Consider the following 27,086-nt stretch of genomic DNA (forward strand, 5'->3'; position numbering starts at 1 on the left):
TATATATTTTTGCTATTAATACTATTAATATAGACAAGCAAAATGAATTTATGATCACGAGTATTTTCACTAAAGTAATAATAAAAAGCAGTAATAAAGTAATTGTTATGTTTGGCTTACATGCGCACCAAAAACACCTCTGAGAGACTTCATATTCTGTAGTACCAGAGCTCTGCACAATCTTTAATAGACTTTATCTGTCGATGTTCCTTTGAAAGGAAAGCTAAATACTTTTTGCTAACAGATGGGAAATTCAGGCACAGTCTAGGTATCAGGTAGAATTTTCTAAAGTACCTAATCCAAGCGGCCCGGGGTCAAAAGGGAATATTACACTTGAGCCCAGAACTGAACTGAAGATGCCAGAGTCCCAAGTTACTGACTTTTTCCCTCATAAACAGGTAAGCTTTTTTTTTTTTTTATTATTCTAATATTTTCCCTTGTTACTGTGGTTTGACCTTTAAGTTCCACGTTTTGATAATTTCTTCGGTATCTCAGGGAAGCGGTATTAATGTTCTAGTTTTGCAGTATATGTTGGCTGAGAAAACAAAGCTCAATGTCTCTGACCTATAAGTAAAAATGTAAATACATCTATTATATGGAGCCAATTAGATAGAAAAACATATTCCTATGGTTGTGTGCTAAGCAAGGTAGTAATTCTTCTTTGCCTTAGTCTGACATTAGTAAAAATGGAAGCATATTGCCTTTCAAAAAAAGTTTGGTTTTCTTTTTTATTTCCAGACAGTTAAGTCAGACAGCTCTAGAAAAATTGTTAGAACTACTGTTTAAAATAGTACGTAATAATTCAGAATATCACAATAGTCACTTCCATCTGCATCCAATATCAACTCAGTAGTTACTATGGGATCACAGAATCACAGAATGTTAGGGATTGGAAGGGACCCCAAAGGATCATCTAGTCCAATCCCCCTGCCTGAGGATACTACAGCTGTAGCCAAAGGGAAAATCATTATCAGTGATACCTCAATGTATTTTTTATATTTGATTAAAGCAGCAGAACATTTTTTCATGAGAGCAAAGAAAATGTAGTGAGTATCAGAGATTTTTCTTCAAAATCCTCCCTGGACAGAATAGTTATACAATATTTAAGTGTATACTTAAAGGCACAACCTTGCTCCTCAATATATTAAAAATAAAATCTTGGTCTTAAAATAGCTGTACTGTTTCAGTGGGTTTAGAAGTTTTGTTCTTTCAGAAATTAAATACAAGTCCAGTCTCAACAGCGCCCTTTTCAAATATTTTCCTCATTTTTTCTCATTTATTTAACTTTACACATGAAAGTTGAGACTCATTTGAAAAATGTCAAGTAGATATCAATTCTTTCTCATCAAAGTTACACCTTGAAAGAGACTGGGAGACAGTGAGGGAGAAGAAAAGAACTTAGCCGAAAATCTGAACCCCAGTCCTACATTCACAGCCATTCAGTCAGGAACAGAAACAAGTCAACCACTCTGAGCAGTAGAGAACTGTATTTAGACATAAGAAAGACCCTCAGGCTTGACTACGCTTTGAGGGCATGGAGATTCATCCAGTGACTAAGGAGAACTGGTGGTGTTTCACTAAGGTGAAACATTCATCAGCAAACATGTCCCAAATGTTGCTCATTTTTACAGGAAGATAGTTCCCCTTTCAATTGCCCATCTGTAGATTTTTTTTTTTCCATAATTTGGAGCAGCTCCTTTCTTTCAGCAATGGGACATATTAAGCCAAGAGACTACTGATCTTAGTAATAATAATGGACACTGAGAGAAAGGACAATAAATGAAATATTTCATTTGAAAATCATTCATTTGCATAATTAGTGCACAATGATGCCGATAACTGATTTGTTTAGCAATACAAGATCTAACCTTGGATTATTTTAATCATATACTGTATTAATTTCAGTAACTATATATTTGAAAAATCAGTATTCATGGACTTTCTCTCCTTTCGGACAAGAGTGCCTTTAATATCTTTACCATCTTCTACCTGAAAAACAGTCTCATCTCAGAACCAAACAATACTTCTATATATTGGAAGGACAGCTGTTTGGATGATATAACGAGTTCTTTTACCTGGCTGTTCCCAAATTTTATTAAGTGAAGACCAAGAAGCTGGGACAAGAAATCCAGCTTATTATAGCCCTGGACAGACCACATACAGTAAATAAACTCCAAAGAAAATAAGACGTTGAGTTAGGAAATAATGATCTCAAAAATTCCTACTAAATACACACATAAATAACAAATTAAATCAATAAATTATGTACTTCATACCAGGCTGTCCCACAGGACTGGTGAACCATGTAGACAAAAATGGCAGGCCAGACATCCTCATATGGACTGATATCAAAGTGGTATCTAAGAACAAAGTTCCAGCTTAGTAAGGACAAACATCTTTTCATTCTTACTAAAAGTAAGTGAAAATGACTAGGTAATGTATATCTGACAGCATGCACTTGTTTCTGAATATACACAGAAAACTGACTTTACAGGCTATATTTTCCAGCAATGTAAATTAGTATTTTTCTGCTAAGGTCAATGGAACTATGCTCATAGAACCATTTAGGTTAGAAAAGACTCTTAAGATCATTGAGTCCAACTGTTGGTCTTTGGTTGCCTTTGGCTTTGTTTAATTAATAGAAACATAAATCTTTATTTAAGAATCCATTGCTTAAGTAATGTACATAAATTTTATTTCTACAGGGATGATGAGAGCTTTACAGGCACTCCCAAAATATTTCAGACTTTCCTCCCAGGAACTGTAGACATGGTGTCTCTGATAATATATTTACTGTTTTTTTTTTTTTTCAATAATTCTGTCACGAATTCAGTGAGACTCTAATTTTGATAGAGAAAAAAAAAAAATCAGCTTTTACTGGCTAATAGAAACTAAGCCTGAACTTCAAAAAGCAAACATTTAATACTGCAGTTTTTATTTTTCATTAGCTGAGGACTTCTCCCCTCTCCTGATATCAACATTTAGACCTAATATAAGGGACCCGCTCAGCATAACTGTTTGTCCTTCGATTATTAACCCCTTTCCTTGTGCGTGCTGTGCTCCAAGTCTTCTACTTACTTTCCATTGAACCCAGCTAAATGTTTGCATGTACATGGCACACTGAACAGCGCAGCAGGCGCAAGAGAGCTGAAAGCAGCTGAATTGCTTGAAAAATGGTTAAATGTATTCAGATTGCTCAAACAAAAGCATGTTAATATAATTTAGAATGGAACGTGTCATCTTTGCAAGTAAAAGGCATTTTTTGCTGAGGAGGCGGGTTGTATAATATCATCTAACAAAGCACAAGAAATTGTATTGCAAAGAATAAGCTTTTATTAGGGTATAATCCTGAAAACTGCTAATACTCCGTCTTTCAAGCAAATCACTTCAGCACGTAATGAACTTTAACTATAAGCAGTCCCTGTTAAGTATATGCTTGCATGATTTGCTCGCTTACAGGTACAATGCTCACACACCTGACATAAGTGAGCAAGCTCTGGAGATTAGGTTTAAAAAGACAACTTAGATTTTGCGACTCAATATCATAGATTTTTGATTTTAGGCACCTAATCACTACAGTAGAAATTATTGTCCTAGACCAGAAGCAGTGACTAAAAAAGAGCAGGGACTGTCTGATAAAATACAGACAGAGGTATATCTTCAGCACACAGCAGACCCTTGAGAGCTGAAAGTAACTGAATTATGTCAAAGAAAGTCTAAGAGGCTAGATGGGTAGTCCTCTTCCAAATTTAGGGTGCAACTCTAAACTCTTGCACCTGGGATTCATAGCCCTGAATTATCTCCAGAAGTTTGGAGATCTGTACCCATTTTCCCCTCCTTCAAGAAACACGAGCATATGCACAAAACACACATACATCCCCCCCCAAAAAAAACACAAAAACCAAAGCCCACCCCGCTCTCAACTCAAAACCAAAACACACAGAACTCAAAAAATCCCAGGAACAAGCTGAATTTTTTATTCTAAAACATATACAGGGGAATAAGATCATGCATTTGGTCTTAACTACTGATGTTCCAGCTCAGCCTATTTTCTGGCTCTGAGTTGCTGGTGACTTGGGACTGTCAGAAAGAAAGTTCACCTCTACAATCCTTAGATATAAACCAATGCTTAATGTAACTCCTGTAGCTACACTCATGCTCGAGGAAAATGCTACCATTCTCAGTAGGTATCACTTTACATCTTTGATAGATAAATTTTGTTCACGGGTTAATAAGTATAATTAAGTATAAGAAAGCCAGAGACAAGCCCCTATGATTTTGGGATAGTTCAATAATAAAAGTGCTTCCTACAAAACTCTCCACTACACCTAGGGGAAAAAAAAAAAAAAATCTTTTTCACAGACTAATACAAGATGCAACTGTCTCTAATGAGAAAAATACTTACAGTTCAATTTCTTTATAAATATGTGGAGGCAGTGTACAGTGCATGAGGTTTTGCCACTCTTCTGCTGTACAAACACTGTGGTAGGAGAGCTTCTCCATCGTTACACGATAAATACACTCTGAATGGCGAATTCTGTGGTACATCTGAAAAAGGGAAGTCATTTGTTAGTTTGAAATTTTAATAAAGGAAAAAACATTTCTTTCCTGCATTCAAGCACTTATTCTTAAAATACACATCTGCAAAATTGTTAGTGCTTTTGTCTGCTCAAATTCACACATTAGAAAAGCAATAGATTATATGAAATCCATTATTTCTGGAAAACTGGGCCTTCTATCACATCACTCTGCATCTACTCAGTCAGGTAAACATCTAAGGCTCAGCTGATTTTTCACTGCGTCTGAACTCTCCCAAGAAAAAGAATCAAAGTCCAGGAGTTAGAAACAGAGTCCAGTCTCTTGCAATATGCTAATGGAAAGAAAACTGGTAACAGGGCATAACTCGTATTTTGTGCCACTGCGTGAATCCAGTTATTAATTGGTACAAATTACATGCAACCTATGCAAGTAAACAGTACATGAGATGTTTATCATATCTACATGACTATGCAGCAACTATGAAAAATAAGTACGGTTGAATATTGAGAGGTTCAGACAGCTATTGCAGACACGGCATGGCTCGTAAACAAGTGAGGACACAACAATTTTACTAGCAAAGAAAACCCTCTAGGGCAATATTTCCTGAATGGTAACATTCACCATCTAAAAAGACTGAACTCACACACAATTGAGTGATTGCATAGTCTCAAGTTTCATTTATACACAAGCCCTTCTGCTTGCCTTGAGTCATGTGGAAAAAGTTTAAGTAATTGTTAGTAAAATTTGCTGCCCCAGTATACTGACAGCATGATGCTGGTAGAAAGGCTTAATGTAAATCACCAGGCTTAACTGGCATTGCATTATATCTTACCTCCCATGAACATGACACATTTCTTCTGCATTGCATTTTTATTACGTTTATTGCATTTTTATACTTATTAGTAATGATCATTAGATTGATGACGCTTCCTACAGGAATAGTAATTTCTGTGATGATCAAGGGTTTGGAAACAAAAATAGCTATCCACTCTTATCTAGACACATGGGTAAATATGAGTATATAGCACAGCATATAAATGTATAAATTGATATCTTTGAATATTAAGCATGTGGAATCAAAAGAATACATAACATCTCCATTCCTCAATTAAATTTACAAAACATGCTATCTGAACTTATAGAAGTAAATAAGAATCATACTCTAACTGAAAAGAGAAGATAGATAGATATCATTTGCATTTCAGAGCTTTCTTTCAGTTTAGCTACTGAAATTGATGTAGCCAGAGAAAGCATCAAATGAATCCCTATTATGCTTTTAAAATAAAATTATTCAGCAAAGAATTAAATGATTCCTGTTTCCTGTTAATTCAATGAAACAGACTTATGAATCGCTTTAATAATCTGAAACATGAAAATTCTTAAACAGGATTCTAGTCTTCCCATTATAATCAACAGCTTACAAAACTTTAAATAAAACTTACATTAGCACAGTGTAAGGCTAAAGCACAAAAGACTGCAAACATTTTAAAGTTGTTCTCATCAGTTTTAGAGAAGGCACTTCCACTTATTTTGTTCACCATCTGCACAACACCTATTACACTTCCTCGGCTTACAATAGGCATGCACAGGATATTTCTGGTTGTGTAGCCTGTGTAGAGGTCTACTTCTCTGGAGAGTAAGTAAAGAGAAAGGAAAAAAGAAAAGAGTTAATGTTATTAATTAATATCTATTCCTTGATTCTCAGAAATGTTGATGTACAATATACTAAATAGTTTTAAAGTAAATGTAATTAGTACCTCCATGTAGTTCACCTCCAAAGCTCTCAAATATTTCCACCTACTGTGTTGTATTTAGAAAGAACATTTTAATCCTTTAATCTCCATTTCCAAGTTAAAGAATTAATACTTCTTCGAATATATAGTCAGCTTCTTCATAAAATTAAAGAATACATTCAAGTACTTAGGCATGCTATTTGCTAGTGAACTTTTTTTTGTCCCCTGAAACTAATCAGACTGCAGAGAGGCTAATAAAGAAAATCAGCAACAGTCTACCTAACTGGGCAAAGTTCCATAACAGGAAAAATAATTAAATTTTTCTCCATTATATTTATATTTGATAAAAATAATACTTTTTATTTACATCTTCAAAATATCTCCAATGGCTAAAGCATTTAAATAGATATCTATAGGCTGTCTCCTCATCAGAGGACCACAGCTCCATGAATGCATCCTAAAAGGGAATTTAATTTAGTAAATTTAAGTAAAAGATTTGGTGAGCGATCTTCCCCTCCCACGAATAACATCCTACCTGTTAAAGCGTGGATCTGCATAGGCATCAGGGATGTTAAGGACTTCTCCTGTTCTTGCCACTTGACCAGCTATTCCTTTTTCTATAGAAAATCTGCAGAAAAAATAGAAATAAAAAAATCTGTGTTAGCCACAATATGAGCTATCTGGAAAAACATTATTCCAGTGGAGTATGTCTTGGGCATGGTAATGGATATTTGTTCCCAACCAGCGTCATTTTGATGCTTTTAGGAGAAAAATCTTAAAGACAACAACTAGTAGTAAACAATGAAATAAAAACCCACATACTATTAGACACTTTCTGAAAATATTTTACATAACTACATAGCTTAATACAAAAGATGCCATAATATGACCGTTTTAGTGACAAAAATTAAAAGTCTTCAATAACCCTGGTGGTTATGTCTAACAAATATGACATTTGTATAGATCCTGAGGCTCGTGTTTACCTTTACAAGCTATTGATTTTATCATCACTTTTACATATTCATTGTTTTGTTAGACACATCATAGTCAATATGGAGCTTGTTTCTTCAGAGGAGGCAGGTGGATTTGGTAAAATAAACTTTGAAAAAAAAAGACCAGTGAAAATTTCAAAGCTAAACATTATATGCATTTTCCATGTACACTTCAGAATAAATAGCTTGTTTCATCTCATGACATGCAAACAATGTCATGGTATTAATTGCATCCCTTAATCACCACAAGAAAGTTAAACACAATGAATATATTCTAGAGTTGAATCAGAAAAATCTACAAGTCTGTCTTGCAATCAAATATTTTCAGTTCTTCAACATAAAACAGTTATGACACACAAGCACAAGAGAATTTGTGGAGAAAAATAAGTAGAAAGAATCACATGTGGAACACTTCCAAATCTAAATGGACTCCGGTAGTATCCTGTCCCAACCAAAGTCAGCGATAAAGCTCACAGGATTTCACCCTGCACACCTGACTTTAAGTTTCTTCTGCTGCTTCTTATCCGTACATCACACCAACTTAAGGCTCCTTCCTGACGACTGACTGACTCAGTGTCACTTTCTTACAGATATTTAAGCTGTGCTTCTCTTTCAGTATACAGCAGCTGTGAAATGGCTCACACCCTTCCACTCAGAGTCAACATTTCAATAATTTTCATACAGAAAAGACAGTAAGATATAAGGAAGAAAAACAATTATCAAGGAGTATGAAAGTGTATGCTAAAGCAGGACAACTTCTTTAATTTACACCACCTCCTTGCTTGTCAGTATGTAAATTGCACCAATTTTGACTTCTTCCATTCTCACTCACACAATGTAGAAAGTGGGAGTAAGTTTGTTTAAAGGAGTCTAAATGAACACATGAATCACATCTCATATTGGCCCAGAACTTTAAAAGTATAAGGAGAAAATGAAAAAAATTCTGAGAAAATCTATGCTGAGTATTTTGACAGAGTTTTAGTGCAGGATATTTAGTCATACATTTCTTTCTTTTTAAAAAGCTGCAGGTTTAAAACCTGAAAATCTCAATCTGTATCTACTAAGGATTAATAATTTTTGAAACAAAAAATTAAAATGTTATATATACTTTGTTGTTTTTCCTCTTACATTAATGTACAGATGTGTAAAAATAATGTACTTATGACATGAAGCAGAAATACACATCAATTTAAGGCAGAGAACCCTATGAATTCATTACAAGCCCATATACATTTTCAAATTTGCCACTTCAAGCATACTTCAGAATCACAATTATTTAAAAGTTTGAAAACACTCTAAATGCACATGAGAAAAAGTAAAACTAAATTACTGGACTTGAAATCTTCAAAACCAATGACCAGTCCATACTAGATTCTACATATGTCTAATCCATCCATTAAGGTACAAATCGTAACTTCCTTGCTTTGGATGTGCTTGAATTGCACAAATTTCAATTCCTCTTGGGAACCCTCTTGGGAAAAAAAGTCTCATACTGGCAGACTATGGATTAGGTGCACCTTTACCTGCACCTTTACCTACCTCAGAACACCTCTGTTTTTTTCCCAACATGATTTCCAAAAGGACCGCCTCCGGAAGACGGCATTTCCAGGAGTGACGTTATAGCTTCAGAGACGTTGTTTCGATGGCACTGCAATGTCATTCCCAGAAGTACTACCTTCTGGAGGCGGGTCCTGGTGGGAATGATATCACAGTATGACAAGTATTGTCAGGGTACCTGCAGATAGGCACAGAGACTGGGTAATAAAATGCCTGCACATCCGTAGTTATAATGAAACTGCATTCTTCTGCTAGCTATTCTTACCTTATTTCTTTGGTCTTCTTGAAGACAGGTTTCCCATCATTTTCTTCTCCGATATCAAAAAGGTCTGAATACAGCTCCTTATTTTTGTGGTCAACCTGGAAGAGTGCACACCTATCTGCATTCACCAGGTTTTTTGCATATATCTATAGACAAAAAAACAAAACCAGAGTTAACAGTCATGGTTTGACTATCTTCTGTCATTATCTGATAAAAACATAAGTCCCAAGAAGATAAAAGTTTTGAGAAATTATCCAGTACGGAAATCTGTTTGAAGGCGCATCCACCGTCATAGCAATCTTTTAGGATACAATTGAAAATGAAAGTGTGTCTTTCGCTCAATATTTTTTTTTGAATTAGAGTGTTCTTCACTTTGAGAAATGCAGGAATATCTTTAGAGTCTTGAATGTTTGCTAAAAGAAAAAAATGCTTTCCTATTACATTGTTTTTCAAGTACAAGGAATGCTTTTCAAAATGGTATCTTTCCTCCCTCTACGTTTAGATATTATTCACCTTTACTTGATTTTAAATAGAAAGGATATAGAGAGACTTAAGAACATTTTTGGCTTTTTGTCTTTATCTCCAATACAAATTGGTATTGAATATCCAGCAAAGACAGACATAACAGAGAGGCTAGTGTTTGCTTCTAAAAGAGTTAAATGTGCTTGTAATACATAACAATGAACAAATAGGGAAGATTAGAAGTGTCATTATGGATTGCCCTATGTAGTGGTATAGGAAATGGCTGTGCTCTCCTGATGCTAGGGACAGCTTTTGCACAAAAGCTGAGACTTAGTAGTTCTACATGAAGTAATCAAAGCCCACAAGGTACCACCCGTAGTCATGAAAGTAGCACAGTACAACAACAGACTTGCATGGTCTCTATCATATTTTGAACCAGCTAGTTTTCTCTTAGCAAAACTAACTATCAGCCAGCACTGATTGTCAGAACAGAATCTTGACCCAGGAACACAGCAGCTCTTTACTGAAATGTTTCTCAGACAATGGACTTTCTGCGGACAAGCAGAAAGAGTGAACCAGAGTCGAACAAGGATCACTGTGTTAACTTAAGATGCCACATAGTCAGGTTCAAGGAACTGCTCTAACCAAGTCAGAAGAAAGTATAGTAATTGCGTGGTAGAGCATGATCTGTGGTGGATCTCGCTCACCTTTAAAAATTTGTATACAATTGCTCTCTAGTCATTCAGCCACAGAAGGAGGCTGACTACATCTTGGTGTTCAATCCATGCAGGTGGCATGTCTTAAGAATTCTCAAGACTTCCATATGAATTAATTAATTTCCCTCCCCATTTCTCTCTCGTCTTTCAAAGAATGAAACCAAAAACCTAAAATATTTCATTCCATATTAGTGCAAATAGGCAAACGTTAGACCTTGGTAGAAAAAAACTATGAGATGATAAATCATTAGTTGGGAGACTAATTCTGTGTCATATGAGCTGTGTAATGAGAACTGTACAGAAATCATCTAGACCAACTCCACAAAACTTGGAGAGCCCTCCTGTACCAACAGAATCTGTGGCTGGAAAGATTCTATTGTTTTCTATATCATTTGCTCCAACAGAGCAGTAGAAAGTCAGGGAAGCTGCAAGCTAAGAGGTAACTTTTCTGAAATACTTCCCAATTAGAGCATTAAGATCTTGACCGCTCACACCATTCCTTTGCTCAAAACAGAGTGAATATAAAAAGGTGCCAAAAAGGACAGGGGGTCCAGTAAATGCTTCTCTACACCTACTCAGAAACTGCATCAGATTTCTTTACAAGATCTACAGCACAGCATTGATCTTATACAATTAAACTTTTGTGTTCTAATGCATATGACTCAAGAACTTACCTTGGTCACGACTCACGCTTTTCAAAAATAACTGCTTAAACACTACTAATTGAGAGAAATAGTTAATGTGATGAGAAAGTCTTACTTCTCTAAATCCCTAGCTCAAATCCAGACCAGTGGCTGAAGAGGAATTATCAGTACAAAAGGTATACTTTGCATTGTCAATAGAGAAGGCCAGGGACCACCTTTTGGGTACATTGCTTGTAAATGCTTAGGCATATTGGTAAGTAAATTTGCAAGGCAACTTGCATCTATATCCAAAAGAATCATTATACCACTAACACCACTGAAGGATTTTAATGAAAATAAAAATGAAAAGAATGTTAACATCTCTGTACTTTTTTCTTTATTATTACAGGAACAAATCAAACTTTAAGTGTAATCACGAAAGGGGAAGTAGCGAGGTGAAACTGAGTTCCACTCTTTTCTCACTGTGAGACACAAAATAAGCCACATAATGAAAAAATCACACTCCCGTAAAATGGCAATAAATGTGCAAACACGCAATTCAATTAATTGGCCCAAGAAACAGCCAACTGCTACAGCTTATAAAGGAAGCTGAGTATGGGAGACTAACATCTACACAGGTTAAAATGCAGACTCATGATGAAGTCAAGTGTTGGAAAAGAAGATGAAAGAGTAAGCGTATTTTACTGGCAGTTGTGTTTTCCACCAGATCTCTATTCATAGGGAAGAATATCAATATCTGTTCTCTGTGCCATATGTTATATTACACCAGTTCTTTTAAATGTTAAGCTATTTTTAAGCAGTTCATTTAAATTGGAAAAGTCAATGTTCAGAAATGTGTCCTATGTGCAGAATTCTTGACTGTGTACTAACTCAAACAAGACAAACACTGCAGAATATTTTCCATTACTAATTTGAGTTTCTAAATAAAACCACTCTAATATGGTTTTCATTCTAAGTTTGTTGTCTTTGAATAGTCTGGCTAAGAATATCACTTTGAAGACTGAAGCAAGTATTGTAGTACTGTTGGAGAGTAATTTTCTGAATACGCATATTGAAACAACAGTATCAAAGACTTGATTAAGATGTACATTCAGGAAAAATAACTGCAGTATGCAATGAATGCGTCTAAAGCAAAAAAGCATAATTCATACATGAAATACTCAAAATGTGCTATGAACAACCAGTCCATAGGTAGCTGTAAATACTATTCAGGAAACAATTCCCAATTCAAAAGTGATTCAGAAAATCATGATCTGTTTCTCAACTGTAGCTTAATTCATTGATTAGTTATTGAAATGGGCTTGGCTTTTGTTGGCTTGGTTTTTATAAAATAGTGACTGTCACCCTAGTTATGGGTGTAAATACTTTTGCAAAGCAAAAAGGATGTCATGTCTTGCACAGCTCGTTCAGCAACTGAAACAAATACTCTAGGAGTGATGCTTGACCTCTAGTCCTTCCTACATGCAATAACCTCTTCAAGAGTGTTTTGCAGCATGTAGCAAATCAAATTTAGGAAAAAGGAATCAATATAACAAGCTGAAATAAAAATAAAACCAGAAGCCTTTCTGTTACAATTTTCAAACCTTCTCTAAAACACAATAGTAACTATTTAGTTCAGAGACAGCCACGTTTCATTAGTTATGAAAGCTGTGAAACGACTTAGAATCATAGAATCATAGAATGGTTAGTGTTGGAAGGGACCTCAAAGATCCCCTAGTTCCAACCCCCCTGCCATGGGCAGGGAAACCCTCCACTACACCAGGCTGCCCAAAGCCTCATCCAACCTGGCCTTGAACACTGCCAGGGATGGGGCAGCCACAACTTCTCTGAGCAACCTGTTCCACTGCCTCACCACCCTCAATGTAAAAAATTTTTTCCTTAAATCTAATCTAAATCTCCCCTCCTTCAGTTTAAATCCATTGCCCCTTGTCCTATCACTACATGCCCTTGTAAAAAGTCCCTCTCCAGCTTTCCCGTAAGCCCCCTTTAGGTACTGGAAAGCTGCTATAAGATCACCCCGGAGCCTTCTCTTCTCCAGGCTGAACAGCCTCAACTCTCTCAGCCTGTCTCCATAGCAGAAGTGCTCCAGCCCTCGAATAATCTTCGTGGCCCTCCTCTGGACTCGTTCCAGTAGTTCCATGTCCTTCTTATGTTGGGTACTCCAGAGCTGAACACGGTATTCTAGGTGGGGTCTCACGAGAGCAGAGTAGAGGGGCAGAATCACTTCCCTCGACCTGCTGGCCACACTTCTTTCGATACAGCCTTGTTGCGACAATGAAAAATCAAGATGAACTTTCTTCCATATAGAGACGTTAATATTGTTCGTATTACATGCCATCATAAACAGCTCATATATTTCAATGAAAGGAGAATGAAGGACTTTAATAACTAGGGGTAATAAGCTCAGAAGTAAAAAAGACAACTTACCATTATGTGTTCAAGTAGAGAATCTATTGCAACTATATTATCAAAATACGTTCTGCAGAGAAAGAGAAGTCAGTAAATATTGGCATTTAGTCAAACACTTCTCAAATGGTTGTCATGAACTCGTTTCACTTCTGCTTAACAGTGGAGCTTGAATAGGTGAGGACAAACCTCTGCATCCTAAAAATCACTGACTGGCTTGCTATAGCACGAGGGAATTGAGAAATGGTCCTAGCTCTGTTCCTTTAAGTTACTATTCTACAATGACAGAATACTAGGATATTCTCTACAATATGTAGAATTTTCTCTGTAGGTACCAAACATTGCTTACCGTGGATTGAATAGGCCCCTGCTGAGCAACACCAAGAACATATCAAAATGCTTTGGCACCCTTTACACACTGAAAATTTTAAAAGGAGAAGTAAAAAGGAAAAGAAAAGAAAAGCAATCCAAAGGAATAAAAAAATAAAACAAATAAAATTATTCCACTACTGATAGATATTTTTTATATGCTTTCAAAATAGCTGTTTATGTTTATGCATAGAGGACTACGTACTGAGAACTAATGAAAACTATGTCTTATAGCTAAATTTGTGTCATATTATCCAACCCTTAACATTATTTAAAAGGCAACAATTTAAAACTCTTAATAAGACTTCTCTATGAACCCAGGTGTAGCATGTTGATGTTGCAGAAGACTGATCTTGTGACTTTAAAAAAAAAAAAGGTATCTCAGTTTCACAGTAAAGTGGTAACTGTCCAAGGACAGTCAAGAACATCGAAAGATAAAGGTCAAACTTATTAGTAAAAGAAGCCTAAATCTTCCACATGCCAGGTCTTAATAACCCTCGGATTACAATGTTCCCAGTAGACAGAAAGACATTGTCCCATGGCCTTGAACATATATACAGCTCAGTTCTGTCTGAGTCTAGTGGAAAGGAAATATATAATATGCTAGTCTTACATTGTCAGGGACATGAAGAGGTGAAGCACCGTATACTATGCCCTTTCTAAAATGTTACAGAACATGTCCCAGTGACATTGTATGCTAACAATTTCCTTACTGAATAGGAAACTCTCCTTCCATGTAAGAAAAGGTACAGACCATTTCTAAAAGGAAACTAATTATTTTCTTGCTAGTGCAAGTCTTTACCTACATGAAGTTCATAAAGTTGTTATTAAATGATATCCCAATTTTGCGGTGCAAAACATGGGGTTTCTTTTTTGTTAAAGCTGAACAATTCTAACAGTTGATAATGCTGGATGAGAGGTATTTTCTCATAGAAAATTTAATATATATTAAATATTTTCAGTTTTTATTGTAATTTTTATCCTAAAAATTTACAATAATTACAAAGTTCTTTAAAACAATTTCAGTACTATGTACCAAGAGTAAACTGTCAGTCTATGAATTTGAGTAGATTAATCCAGAGTTCTTTGGTAAACTGGCTCAGTACAGACGTTAGCAACACAAAAGTGCTCTGCAAAGGAACAATAATGGTGCAAGACACCGCAGCAAGCGGGTAGCTCTGGTAAGCAAGTGATGAGAGTGCTCTTTAGGAGACACAGTCTGAACCTAAGCTGAAATGAAAAGTCAAAAAAAAAAAAATCATCCCTTAGCGAAAAGGCTAGGAAAAACATCCGGATACAACCAACTTGCCCTCTTCGCAAGGGGTGGACTCCTCCCTGCGGTGTATCACTCCCCATTCCAGCCGGGTGGACATGGCTGCCTGCAAGCCTGAAGAATGGCAAAGGAATCTTGGGCGCCCTCTAATCTCATCAGTTCAAGAATTGTTCATCAAGACCCACAGAAGTGTTTGTAACAGCAAAAATCCAAGATATTTCATTTTTCCACAGCATCATCAGTCCTTTGTGATGCACTTGGAAATTCTTCAATCAACTAGTTTGATAAAACACTGTTAAGCACTCCAGACTGTGAATTACCAAAAGTATAATTCTGGTTTGTCCTTTAATTTATTGACTATCTCTACTATTTAAAGATGCTAATAGCAGAAACAAATAAAAAGGAATGAAGGAAGACCAGATCACCTGAGACACTAAATTGACATTGCAAGTCTAAGCCCAAGCTTTCATATCATACTGTTACTGTGTTTTAAATTTAATCTTGCATTTATCGCGACAAGAAATTAAAAGAAAACATACTATATGCACTTGCAGTCTTTGAAAATGAAAACAGAGCCTCCAGAAAATGCAGGGGAAGAACAATCATGTGGCAGCCCTAACTCTTCAAGGATATATTCTTGAAGTGCATTTACTTATGCATATAGTGGGGGGTATACCTACATGTCAAAAAAAACGGGGGAAAAGTTGAAGAAATGTAACTAATTTTTCATATAGTCCTTTCAACCCTTCTAAAATTGGCCATGAAAAGAGATGGCAAGCCTATTTGTCACTTCTCGAAAGAGGGCCACATTTAACTCTGACAGAAGAGGGGAAAAAATAAAAAAAAAAAAACAAAAAAAACCACACAAAAGACCAGAAGAGCAAACAAATTCTGTAAGGTATATTGGATTAATTGGATGTTACATTTTCTTCTGCACTATCCCCCCCCCCCCCAAAAAAAAAAGTTTAACGGGTATCCACATCATTTGTTCTTGTCCCTGTGTTGAAGTTTGCCCACCCTCCGAGGAGCGCCTTCGCACCTGCTTGTGAGCTACAGTGTAAAACACATGCAGATTGGAAAATCCATGTTAGAAAAGCTCATCAAAATAAATTGATGAGATTATAGTGCAAATTACACTTACTTCGATACATCAAGCAAGAAGTCATTCAGTTCAGTCTGCTTGGCGAGGCCCCGGCACACCTGGAAGCACAGATCACGTTATCACTTGCTCCAGAAGAACACTGAAGTCAGATGGAAACTGAAGTCATACAGTCTATCCATTTAATTTGTATGAAAAAAATACCACTACTAGTATATACACATGTTATAGCACTGTATATAACTAAGTTAGATTTGTGTGTAGGGCTTCAATCTTAGCTATTTAGCTGTTGAGTTTAAACTGTCAAATGCAAGTAACATCTTTCTTAAGACTCTGAAAAATGTTGGTTGTTACACTTGTTCGTGCTGCCTCAAAGGTTGCCACTGAAAATTGTTATGGAATCAATGACCATCTTATCCAGACTCTCAGGTCTTCTGAGAATATCAAATATTTTGTCTGCTTTCTTCCTTATCATACTTTTACCACCTTTTTCCAGATTGCAAAGCAACATGTAGACACAATTGAAGACTGCCATCAGGCAAGTTTAAATAAGCTAAGCAGCAGATGATATATGCTCAACTTTGGAAGAAATCAGTATGAATATGAACACAAAAATAGTATACATACTATATTGTAGAAGAAAAGTGTTTAGATGAAGCAAAGCTTTGAACTATATATATATTTGACCATTACATCACCTAATTGCATACTCTGTATCTAATGTACAATTGTACACCTGTGTATTACTAGAGTAAGTACTGAGGTCAAAATAAGAAAACAAGCCTCTACTGTTTGTACCCTTTACACAACGAAATATCACTCAGAACTAGTAACATCTTTCATCTGTGCAATGCGGATGTAAATAAATATGCAAAATATGACAAACTACATCCACAAGCCTTACTCCTGCATATAATTAGGTAACTAGGTACAACATCTCGATATACACTACTTCCTAAAGCCCAGCTATGAGTCTGATCGCCAGATCAAAACTCTCGCATTCTTCTCATGCAAAAACTTAGGAAGGGCAGGCCTTCTGCTTAGCGCAAGGGAGAGAAAAGAAAACTAACAATGAACAGACTTAAACTAAGCTTTCCATGTTTTGCTTTGTTAGGTGTAAAAGCCACTTCAGTTAAAGAGGGAGTCGTCCTTACAAAGTGAAGCTACAACTGCATGCAATTGCAATTCTACTAGCATACAATCGTCTACACCAGCTAATTCTCCCTAAACCTGCCAAGGTGAATGAACATCCAAAAGTCAACGACTTCTATCCCCAAGGTGGCAAATTAGATTCCAGAAAAGAGAAGCAGGAAGCTTTGTGCAAGTCTTCTGCCAAATGTATGAAAAACATCTTGAAATAAAGAAAGCCACAAACTTCCTCCTGCGAGTTGACAGAAGAAGCTGGTTTAGCATCTTCTGTGAGTTGACGCAATATGTCTAGTTTCAGTGCTACTATCTTCTATTAGCTGAAGTAACAAAACCTATTAGCAAAGCTGCTGGTGTTTGTTGGAGCAGCTTGCGCTGTGTGGAGCTTCATTAGGCACTTGACTAGGGACAGCATGAAGCATCCTTAGTGGGAGTAGTTACAGGACCATGAAGCATTTAGCAAGGATGGCTTAAAGTAAGCTCAGACACTTAATCTCAAACTGAACACCAAAGCAAGTGGAAAACAACCAGGTGGCCTAGCAGTTGCCTTCTTACAAGAAAAAAAATCTGCAAAGTTAATACAATTTTGCTTTAAAAATTATTTATCTACTTTGTTAAAGTTTCTGCTTCCTTTAGTAAAAATACTGTTTCTTATTTGGTCGACGATTGCAAGTGAGGAAAACTAGCTCAGTGAACACCAAAAATGTTAGCATACTTTTCCCAGGTTCAGGGAAGGGGCTTGAATCAATGTTTTAGGAGTGATCTCCACATAAATTTCATCATAATCCATGTTCCTACTAATCAAGCTCTGGCAGAAGAGTTACACAATGAAAAAATGAAACACCACCCACACTTACTTGTACTTGATGTATTGCTACCGAAGCCCATGCAAGATTCGCTGTGGCAACCTGAAACAAAAAAGAAGAAACTAACACTGGAGAAACTTTGAAAATTGCACATCAGTTAACATGCTTGTTTCCTCTATCTAGCAGCTAAGTAAATGGACTGAGCTGTTTTAGACAGGCAGTAACAATTTGTGGGAAGAGTTAGTTTGTGAAAATCTCAGTACACTTGTGAGTGTTTCAATTTCAGTAAGGTACACGCAGTCACAACAGAACAATCTTCATTTTGGGGATCAAAAAAATGCTTACCAATGCTCTTCAGAAGCAGTATTGGGAACCCATCAGCTCAGAAATACAACATCAAAACAAATATCCCATAAGCTGAGGGCTTTAAAAATTACACGATGTACACTCTTGAAAGGCATCTGCCATAGAAATAAAACATTTGTAACTCTTTCTGGGGCTGTGTCTCTTCAGCCACAGCTATTTCCAGCTGTAAACAGGCTGTTTCTTTTGCTACCAGTTTGGTGGCAGAATAACCAGACCTGATCCCTCAGCTCAAGACTAGTGTTTTAAGTACGACAGTTTCCAGGCAACATTTCAAACAAATGTAATGTAAACCGCAGTTAACTAAGATGTGCTACCATGCATAATCTCCTGTCCTTGAAACACAGGAGCTTTACAGGAACACAGAAGTACAAGAGGTCTGCTGCTGCATGCTCTCCTAAGGTACTTTTTTTATTTTTTATTTTTTATTTTTTTAAACAGAACACATTGTACACATTTTATGAAAACTGCTAATGATATCCAAAGGCTTTCTGAAACCTGAAACTGAAAAGAATGCTTTAGAACCCTCAGAAAGTGACCTTAAAATATTTTTAATTTACTTATAAAATACTTCTATTTAGCAGCCACTCTTTTCCAAGCAGAACATTCATGAACTTCAGCGCCAGTAGGTATTTCTCATAACATAACAGATTCATATTTGCACAGAACAATGCATGCCTGAGACCTATCTGAATTGTAGATTGATTAATGTAATAGGATAATTTTAAAAAACAAATACATTGTGTGTAAGCTGCAGAATTAATGAAGCCTGGTTTTGTATGAATGCCTGTTCTCTGTTCTGTGAGAGGGGACACTGGCATCACCATACTAATCCAGACCCCTACAATGACCTCTACTTACTGGTGAAAAACTACCAGGTGAGACACTGAGGCTGAAACAACATTGACTACCCAATTAGTATACATGCATGAGTATCACATGTATGCTAGGCTACTTAGTTTAATGTTTGATAAACAGAACATACAATTGACAAATATTGCTGGTTTTTTGCCTTCCTTGGGAGAGCTAGTTTTATTATCTCTTTTCTGCACATTTTCTATTCTTTTCATGAGAATAATTCCTGTTCAGCACAGCTAAACTGCTCCACGGTGCCTCTCATACCACTATATAATACAACAGACCTGTCTAGAACTGACCCTGTTTTGTCCTAACCTCTGTGTTCAGGTTCCCTTCCCTGGGGAAGGGCAGAAAGAAAGGAACAGTACATTCATCTTCATGTGAGAGCCGTCTTAATGTATAGATGGGACACAACAACAATCCTCACTCAGACAGGAGAAACTTCTAATGCCTTTAATACAGCAATAGACTTTGTGACATCTGCTTCATTTTCAAATTTGTTTGTACTTGGCTAACAACTCATAACTTTGTATTGACAAATGGACATGTATGGACAATGTAGCTACACAGGCCGTATATAAATACAGTAAATCATGCAGTGTAGAGAACAGTCATGGAAATGGGAGGATGGTTATGAACAGGAATATCTGGATAGGGAAGCATCAGAAGGAAAAAAAAGCAGAAGAGAGCTTTACAATTGGCACCTAAGTTAGCAGTTCATCCAGGTACCAGCATATCTACACGCAGTTTCTAAGGACGTCTAGGTCAGGAGACAAAGGACAATGAGCAAATCTTGATGACTCACAGAGATAAGTGAGGCTAGAGAGACAAAAGATGTCAGCTCCTAAAAGCTAAAGAAAGGCTGACCCAAAAAATCAGCACATGGTTGTCAACCTAGGACGAAACCAGGAGACATAAGGACTCAACAGCCGGTATCCCTTGTCCTCCCATTGCAAGGCATTCTGGAGAGACTACCTAGATATGCACATCTCTGTGCACGACTCTTGGAAATACCATCTGGACACACGCATCTTGGTGCTTGAGTGTGTGTGGATGTAAGAGTGTGAATGTAAATACATGAAATCTGTTGCTTCACTTTTGTTTTAAAATGAAATCACTTTTCCCTTGTGTGAGACCTCCCATTGAGACTTGCTATACTGTTGCTACAATGTTGCAATGTTATGTTTTACAATAAGGCTCATTCACTAGAGAAGCCACACCAAAAAAAGTCAATTAAAAAAAATAAAATTCTTTCCACACTGTAAAATAAAGCTTTACTGGAAAGTTAAAGTTGAGACTCACAATAACTCAGCAGCGTCCTTTTTATATGAAGTGATTTCTTTTTTTGATATTTGATTTCCACTTAAATTTTATTCGCTTGCTCTGCATTAACTTTTCCAACAACTCTGTGTTGAGTTTATAATCAGTAAAGAAATCTCAAACCTGTTTTTCCACAAAAGAACACAAGGTAAAATTCTTGATGTGTCTCTGTGCTTGCATATGGGAATTTTACCTCCTGTGACTGAAAATACAAATCACTACCTATGTCTTTCAATAAGTAACATTTGATGAAATGAACAAAACTCGAACCAAACTCAAGTACAAAAAAGGTAAAAAACATATAAGAGGAGTAAGATAAGAAAGTTGGGAGGGCTGAAGTGCTGACCATTGACAGAAAGTGGGAAAAGGCTGGGCAATAGCTCACCTCTTGGTGACTAAGGTGGAAGGCTTCTTTGCCCCAGTGACGGTAAAGCTCCAGGATACCAATCAGATCACCAATTGCAGTGACAATTGGCAAACACAGAACGGATTGGATACGAGTCCCTGATTCCAGTCCAGTACCTTTGGGAAATCGCTCATCCTAGAAAATGTAAACATAATCTGATAAAACGTAAACATCATAACATTAACATGAAAGATATAATGACATTTTCTTCCCTCATCCTGGCTGATCAAATCTGCAGGAAAACGATAACATTTAAAAACTCATATTTCTCAATATAATTTATACACAGTATTAAGACATCTACCAAAAAAAAAGCAATAAAAAAGTTTCAGCATTAATTTACATATACAGATAACCTTATTGAAGAAAAGTCAGAATTAGCTGTGATATTAGACTCAGCTTTGAGTTTCTTTTGTTTATAATACATTTTCTCTAATTTCACAGGTAGCAAAACCAGCACTTAATTGCGAAGGCCAGTCCAGATCAAGTAAAAACCCAAACAAACAACACTATCTCCTTCTCCGCCTCAAAAAAAAAAACCTGAAGCATTTGTAACCATGAAGTGGACTGCTCAGATTTCAGTGTTAACCAAGCAGACAGTGCTGTTTGCAAGTGAACAAAATTCAAAACCTGAGGCTAAGGCTTTAGGTTATACAGAGTTATAATCCTCAGTCAACTCCTAAGGAGGAAAATGTGTTTCTAAAACATTATCCATGAGAGTAAGAATCTTTCTCCCTCCCTTGCTTATGCAGCCTGAATAAATCAGAGTAAAAGTTACAGGATAACTTGTTATGTTAAAATAATAAATAAAATAATCCTACCAGCTGCTATAAAAGGCCCAACTTTATAACTTTTAATCTACATAGTTAATGTCCAAGGCTTTATAGCTTCAGTTCCCCATGTAGGAAAACTCACAAAGACCTGAGAAACCGCCTGGATGTTACAGTTAGTAAGGCAGAGACCCACTTCATTGCACATCAGTCCTTCAGTACTTGATTTGTACCAGATGTTCCCTGCAGGCTGTGCTTTGGCAAGACAGACACTCCTTCAAGGCTGATCAAAATCTCTCCTTTCTCAGAGAAAACAGCAAGTAATCTCTACCTTAATTACTAAGATGACAATCAATCTGAACACTGGGAACAAATGACAGACAAAAGAGAGTGGGAAGCACTTTGCAACACAAGTCTCCTGCTTTCACTTTTTAATTCTATCCTCCCTCAGAAAAGGGCTGGCAAGTCTATATGCAAGCGCTTCTCTTTCACTGTTGAGATGCTCCTAAACCCACAAGAAGGCAAACCATGCCACCAAAATGAATCTCTCTGTTCGAAACCAACAAAAAAGTTCAAAACTCATCCCCATCACCCACCCTCAATTTTATTATTAATGTAAAATCGAAACGTACAACCCTTGTATAGAAGATATCATGATCTTAATTGGAAACTACCAGTAACAATTTAAGCCCTATGTGTGATTGAAAAAAACTTAACAACATATAAAATCTTTACATTCCACGGTGTATAGAAAGCACTGACTGTTACTACAGGGAAGGCGGCTTCTGTCTTTTGTTTTTGTGGTTCTGTTTAAGTGTACTCACATTAGGCATTCAGTATGCTGTTTATAGTCTGGTTTGCCCAATAAAGGTCATACATTTTTTAACAAATGTTTTTTAAAATAGAGACAGCAATATCCAATTTTGGCCACAGTGTCCAAAGATTGTTAATATGGACAGAACTCAAAAGGACAGAAAACACTGAAGAGAGAAAAGAATTTCAACTTCCTTGGTGTTCTCATAACTAGCTGATCATAAAGTGTTCTCATAAAGTACAGTTCAAATACCAGTTTCATACAATTGCATAGATGCCACTAGAGGATGAAGTTTTTCAAAAAGTTAAAAAGGTCGGATATACAGAGTGCCAAGAATTATCAGCATATCATCTTTGGATTTTCTGAATCGTTTTACAAAGGCCTGAATTTTGATATCAGCTACATTAGTGTGACTTCCGTACAGGTCCACTGATATTATAAGTATTCTAGCTTTACATTTGTGTAAGCAGAAATCAAACTCCTGTCTAATAACCAGAATTCCGAATTACATTCTTGCCAGTGTGAACCCTGCATTATAAGTACACCAAACTGTGATTGACTATATAGAAATCTTTTTGTTTGGGATTAGCACACTAAGTATTTCAAGACCAGGAGGACAGGAGGATTTTTCTCTCCAAGTGACAATGGTATCATAACTTCCCTTATCTGACAACCAAATAAATGTTAAAAGACAAAAAAAGAAAAACAATATTTAAACTTAAAAATAAATGAGATATTCTGAAATTATTCTCTGAAGCTAATCCAAACTCAAATTTATTTTATTGGTAGCAAGACAGATGTAAATTCTATCATTATACATTCAGCTCAATAAACATTCCAGTATCAAAATATTAATTCAAAGCACATGCTGTAATCATCGCATTAAAAAGAGAAAGCTTTTTACCCCCAGAATATCTTCTACTAACAACGTTTTTCTGGATCTGGCTACATAAGCAGATACTGTAGTGCCGTGTGCAATGGGCCCTGCAGGAATGAGCCGTGGTTGTCCTTCTTTAGCTCCTGGTGGTGTAAATATACACAGACTCTAGTTAGAAGGAAAAAAAAAAAAAAAAGAAAAAAAAAGAATGCAATTAGAAAGCACGGTTACTTTTACAGGGTTACTGTGCTACCTATGCAGGATCGAATAAAGTAGACAATGTAGAGAAAAACAGCTTTTGACAATGAAAAGTAGTCGGATAAACTCTGCTTAACTATTTGGAAATCTTATGAAATCACCATCTAAAGTCACCATTCAGGCAGCAGATAACTCTTCTGCTGGTCAGTCATCGCTTATATCAGGGTTGGATTATGTTTACCTTGAACACACAATACACCCCAGAAAGACTCACAGCGGAAAACACTACCTTGTCAGAGAATGATTTTTTTTTCTTTCCCCCTAGGATGTGCTCATCTATTTCAATAGAAAATCTCAAAAAGTAGAGATAATCTTTAAATTTCTTGTTTATCTCATCCCAAGGAAAGGTAATTCCAAATTTATCCTAACACTTTATTTCCTGAAATCCAAGTGACTGCACTCATCCCCTGTACTAGAAGAAACACCCATCTTACTTGCTGTCTATCTAAAACTGCCTCATTTGTTGAAAAGTCATATATGACAATATTCACATCATGAAACTCATCCAGAAACACCTGATAATTGTTCTATAACAAAAATATTAAACAAGTTAACAAATTTGCAAACGGATTGCAAATACTAGTTCACAAAAGGAAAATTAAACACACATATAAAGGTTGAACCTGAAAACACTTCTATATGCCAAACACTCTTCAAATCTAAAATTTCATTCATTTTTGGATGAAAAATAAACTTTATGGAACAGTAGAGTGCTGGAAAACAATGTTCCTATCACAGCCTCTTTAAAATTTTCCTTTATTTTTCCCCTCAGGCAACCTGCAGAGAAGTAGTCTATTAGTGACAACTGATTTTAAAATAACAAAACAACCCTGTCTCCAATGCAATCAGCAGGAATAGTTTATTTTACATGCAAAAAGTTTCATCTTCTGTTTCATTTTTCTACCTTTGTCTCATTACATCCATCAATTTATATGTCTCCTAATGCTAAAGAATCCAAGAGACTAAAAATTTTAAAGCATTTATCACTGTCACACCCTATTCAGCATAACAGAGCTATTATCCTTTAAATGAATTTAGGCACATGAAGAACAAGTGACATGGTAAAGGTTACAAAAAGTGTTAGAACAGCAGGGATCAAATCTATATTTCTAAGACTTTAGCTTAATGTCCTAATCTCTTGAGCCATCCCTCCTTATACATTCTTAATATTAGTGCAACTAAAGCACCATCTCAGAGATCCACCTTCTGTCAGCAAATTGTGTTTTCTTATTTACTATAATCAATGATATAATTTATTTCACTGATAAATTTGTAAGACCAGGAGTAAATATAGAGAGCTCCTGTAGTAACTCTGCTGCTAAATAGCGATATGATTTTAAATTATTAAATTAAAGCATATGAACTAAGATGAAACATTTTAAGCAAAGATCCTTGCTAGTCAAATGGAGGTTTGTTAATTTACATCTATAATACCATAGACCGATCATAGTCTATCTCTCTGATAGATACACCACACAATGTATTATTTACATCCCTGGTAAGAATGGCCACATGTTGTGCTGCTCCTTTGTAGTGATTAGTTTTACTATCAGACTTCGCTTTCATTAGGACTGCTACGAGGGTCAACTACCCAAGATTCTACAGCATCAACGGTTATGATAAGTAATATTAATTACATCTAATCTGTCTCTACATTTATCCTTCCCAAAGGTTTCTGTAACAGCAGACAAAAGCAGGTGCACCGGTACTCCAGATTCCAGTAGCTCAGAATGCAGTGTTGCCTTGAAAGACTGAACAAAACTTAGTTTGTTCAAATAAGATTTCAGCTTAGGTTTAGCAGTAAGCATGGAGCTTCGCACTGGAATTGTTGTAGTAATAAATATAATTACTAGTACTTACATTATATTAATATTAATATAATAATATAAAGATCTTAAAATAATATGATATAATACATAACATATTATATATAATATAGTATATTAATATAATTTTGATGTAAATAATAAAAACTAATATATTAATATTACTACTAATTGTAGTAATAGCAAACAAAATATTATGCTGTTAAATGCATACTTAATTCTCCGCATAAAAAAAAAACACCATAAAATCTCAAAAAAATCTATTGTCCGGATTGATTAAAGAAATTAAGTGAAATCTAGGCACTATGAAATCAATGGCATTTCCCTTATTTTGCTCTCCTACACCTGTGAGGTCAGTATCACTATGGCACCTGAGTACCTCACAATCTCTAACTATGCATTATTACAACTCCCCTGTAAGTTGAGAGGTGACACTATCCTCATTTTACAGATGGAAACTATGATAAAAAATTTGTATTAATACTGTTATTTCAGCTGAGGCTCCAATTAGCATGGGAGTACGAACTTCATAGTTCACCATATAGCCTCCACAGAGTGCCTTGCACTATGGCTTAGAGCTAGAGCAAGCCAAATGGATCAAAAGACAAGGAAAAGTCAGGTGTGAAAGAAAGTAGATAGACTTCAGAGGTCGATAGTTACCAATTTAGGCCCTGTGAAACTGGGTAGATTACTAAACAGGGGCTGTCTTCTAGCACAGAATATTAAAGGTACAATCTGCATGTGAAAATTCAGCATCTACTGTCAGCTGTAGAAAATGATGACATGAGATGCATCCTCTCATAATTATCATTTCTTTTTTTCTGCAGACATGCAAGGCACATTACAAAACACAAAACAATTCCAAAAAGAACACACTGAAATATTCAGAAGCTAAGGAGATGCAATATAACGCACCATATGTAGGTAATCCTGCAGCAATGAAGGTACCTTAGCTGTAATGGATTAACAGCATTTTGGAAGGAGAAAGTTGGACTTTTTGCTAAGGAGAAGACAAATTGGCAAAGAAAAGCCCAGAACTCATAGCCAAAAGAAGAGTGAGGTCTGTCCAAGAAGAACCAGTAGTCCAACACTTAGAGCATTTAGTGAGTTCAAAACAAAAACACTCAAGATTTTGACAAAATGAATAACTATTTATCTTGCTCTTTAAGTAGAAAGTCAGGCAGTCTCAAAAAGTTCAGCAAGACAAGGAAGAGAGTTTTCCACCCAGTTATTTATTTGCTAATATTGTGATACAGATGAGAACAAAACTACCTTAAAAGAGAAAAGAACTGCCACATAGTGTTTCAGCTCTGACAAGTCATTTCGGCATATTTATTTCCTACATCTCATGCAGTTGGAAGGAAAGATATTTCTTCCATGGAGTAGCTCTACTGAACATGCACAGTATTTACTTCATTTTGATGTCTTGCATTATGGCAGAAGTGCACAAAATCTTGAAATTTTCTGCTTATTCTGATCTCAAACCTCAACCTTGTTCTTCAAACCCAGTTACTCTCAAAGCTTCTTTAAAGAACAGCCTTTAGCAGTGAAAGACATTGAAGAAGTCAGAACGTTTATTTTCCATATGAA

At 36.1% G+C, this 27,086-nt stretch overlaps 1 protein-coding gene across 1 annotated transcript in view; it reads right to left on the reverse strand.

The window, feature by feature from the left end:
• PDE10A (phosphodiesterase 10A) overlaps positions 1-27,086 on the reverse strand; it is a 194,358-nt gene that overhangs the window by 24,010 nt on the left and 143,262 nt on the right. Inside the window, exons 6-15 of the mRNA XM_086626871.1 lie at positions 23,440-23,580; positions 20,931-21,086; positions 18,056-18,106; positions 16,095-16,153; positions 13,333-13,384; positions 9,087-9,229; positions 6,808-6,900; positions 5,982-6,168; positions 4,406-4,548; positions 2,277-2,360 (exon numbers count right to left, since the gene is read on the reverse strand). Coding sequence (XP_086482997.1) covers positions 2,277-2,360; positions 4,406-4,548; positions 5,982-6,168; positions 6,808-6,900; positions 9,087-9,229; positions 13,333-13,384; positions 16,095-16,153; positions 18,056-18,106; positions 20,931-21,086; positions 23,440-23,580 — 1,109 coding nt within the window. The remainder of the gene's footprint in view (positions 1-2,276; positions 2,361-4,405; positions 4,549-5,981; positions 6,169-6,807; positions 6,901-9,086; positions 9,230-13,332; positions 13,385-16,094; positions 16,154-18,055; positions 18,107-20,930; positions 21,087-23,439; positions 23,581-27,086) is intronic.

Source organism: Tauraco erythrolophus, chromosome 2, assembly GCF_009769465.1.
Source record: "Tauraco erythrolophus isolate bTauEry1 chromosome 2, bTauEry1.pri, whole genome shotgun sequence".
NCBI lineage: Eukaryota > Metazoa > Chordata > Aves > Musophagiformes > Musophagidae > Tauraco > Tauraco erythrolophus.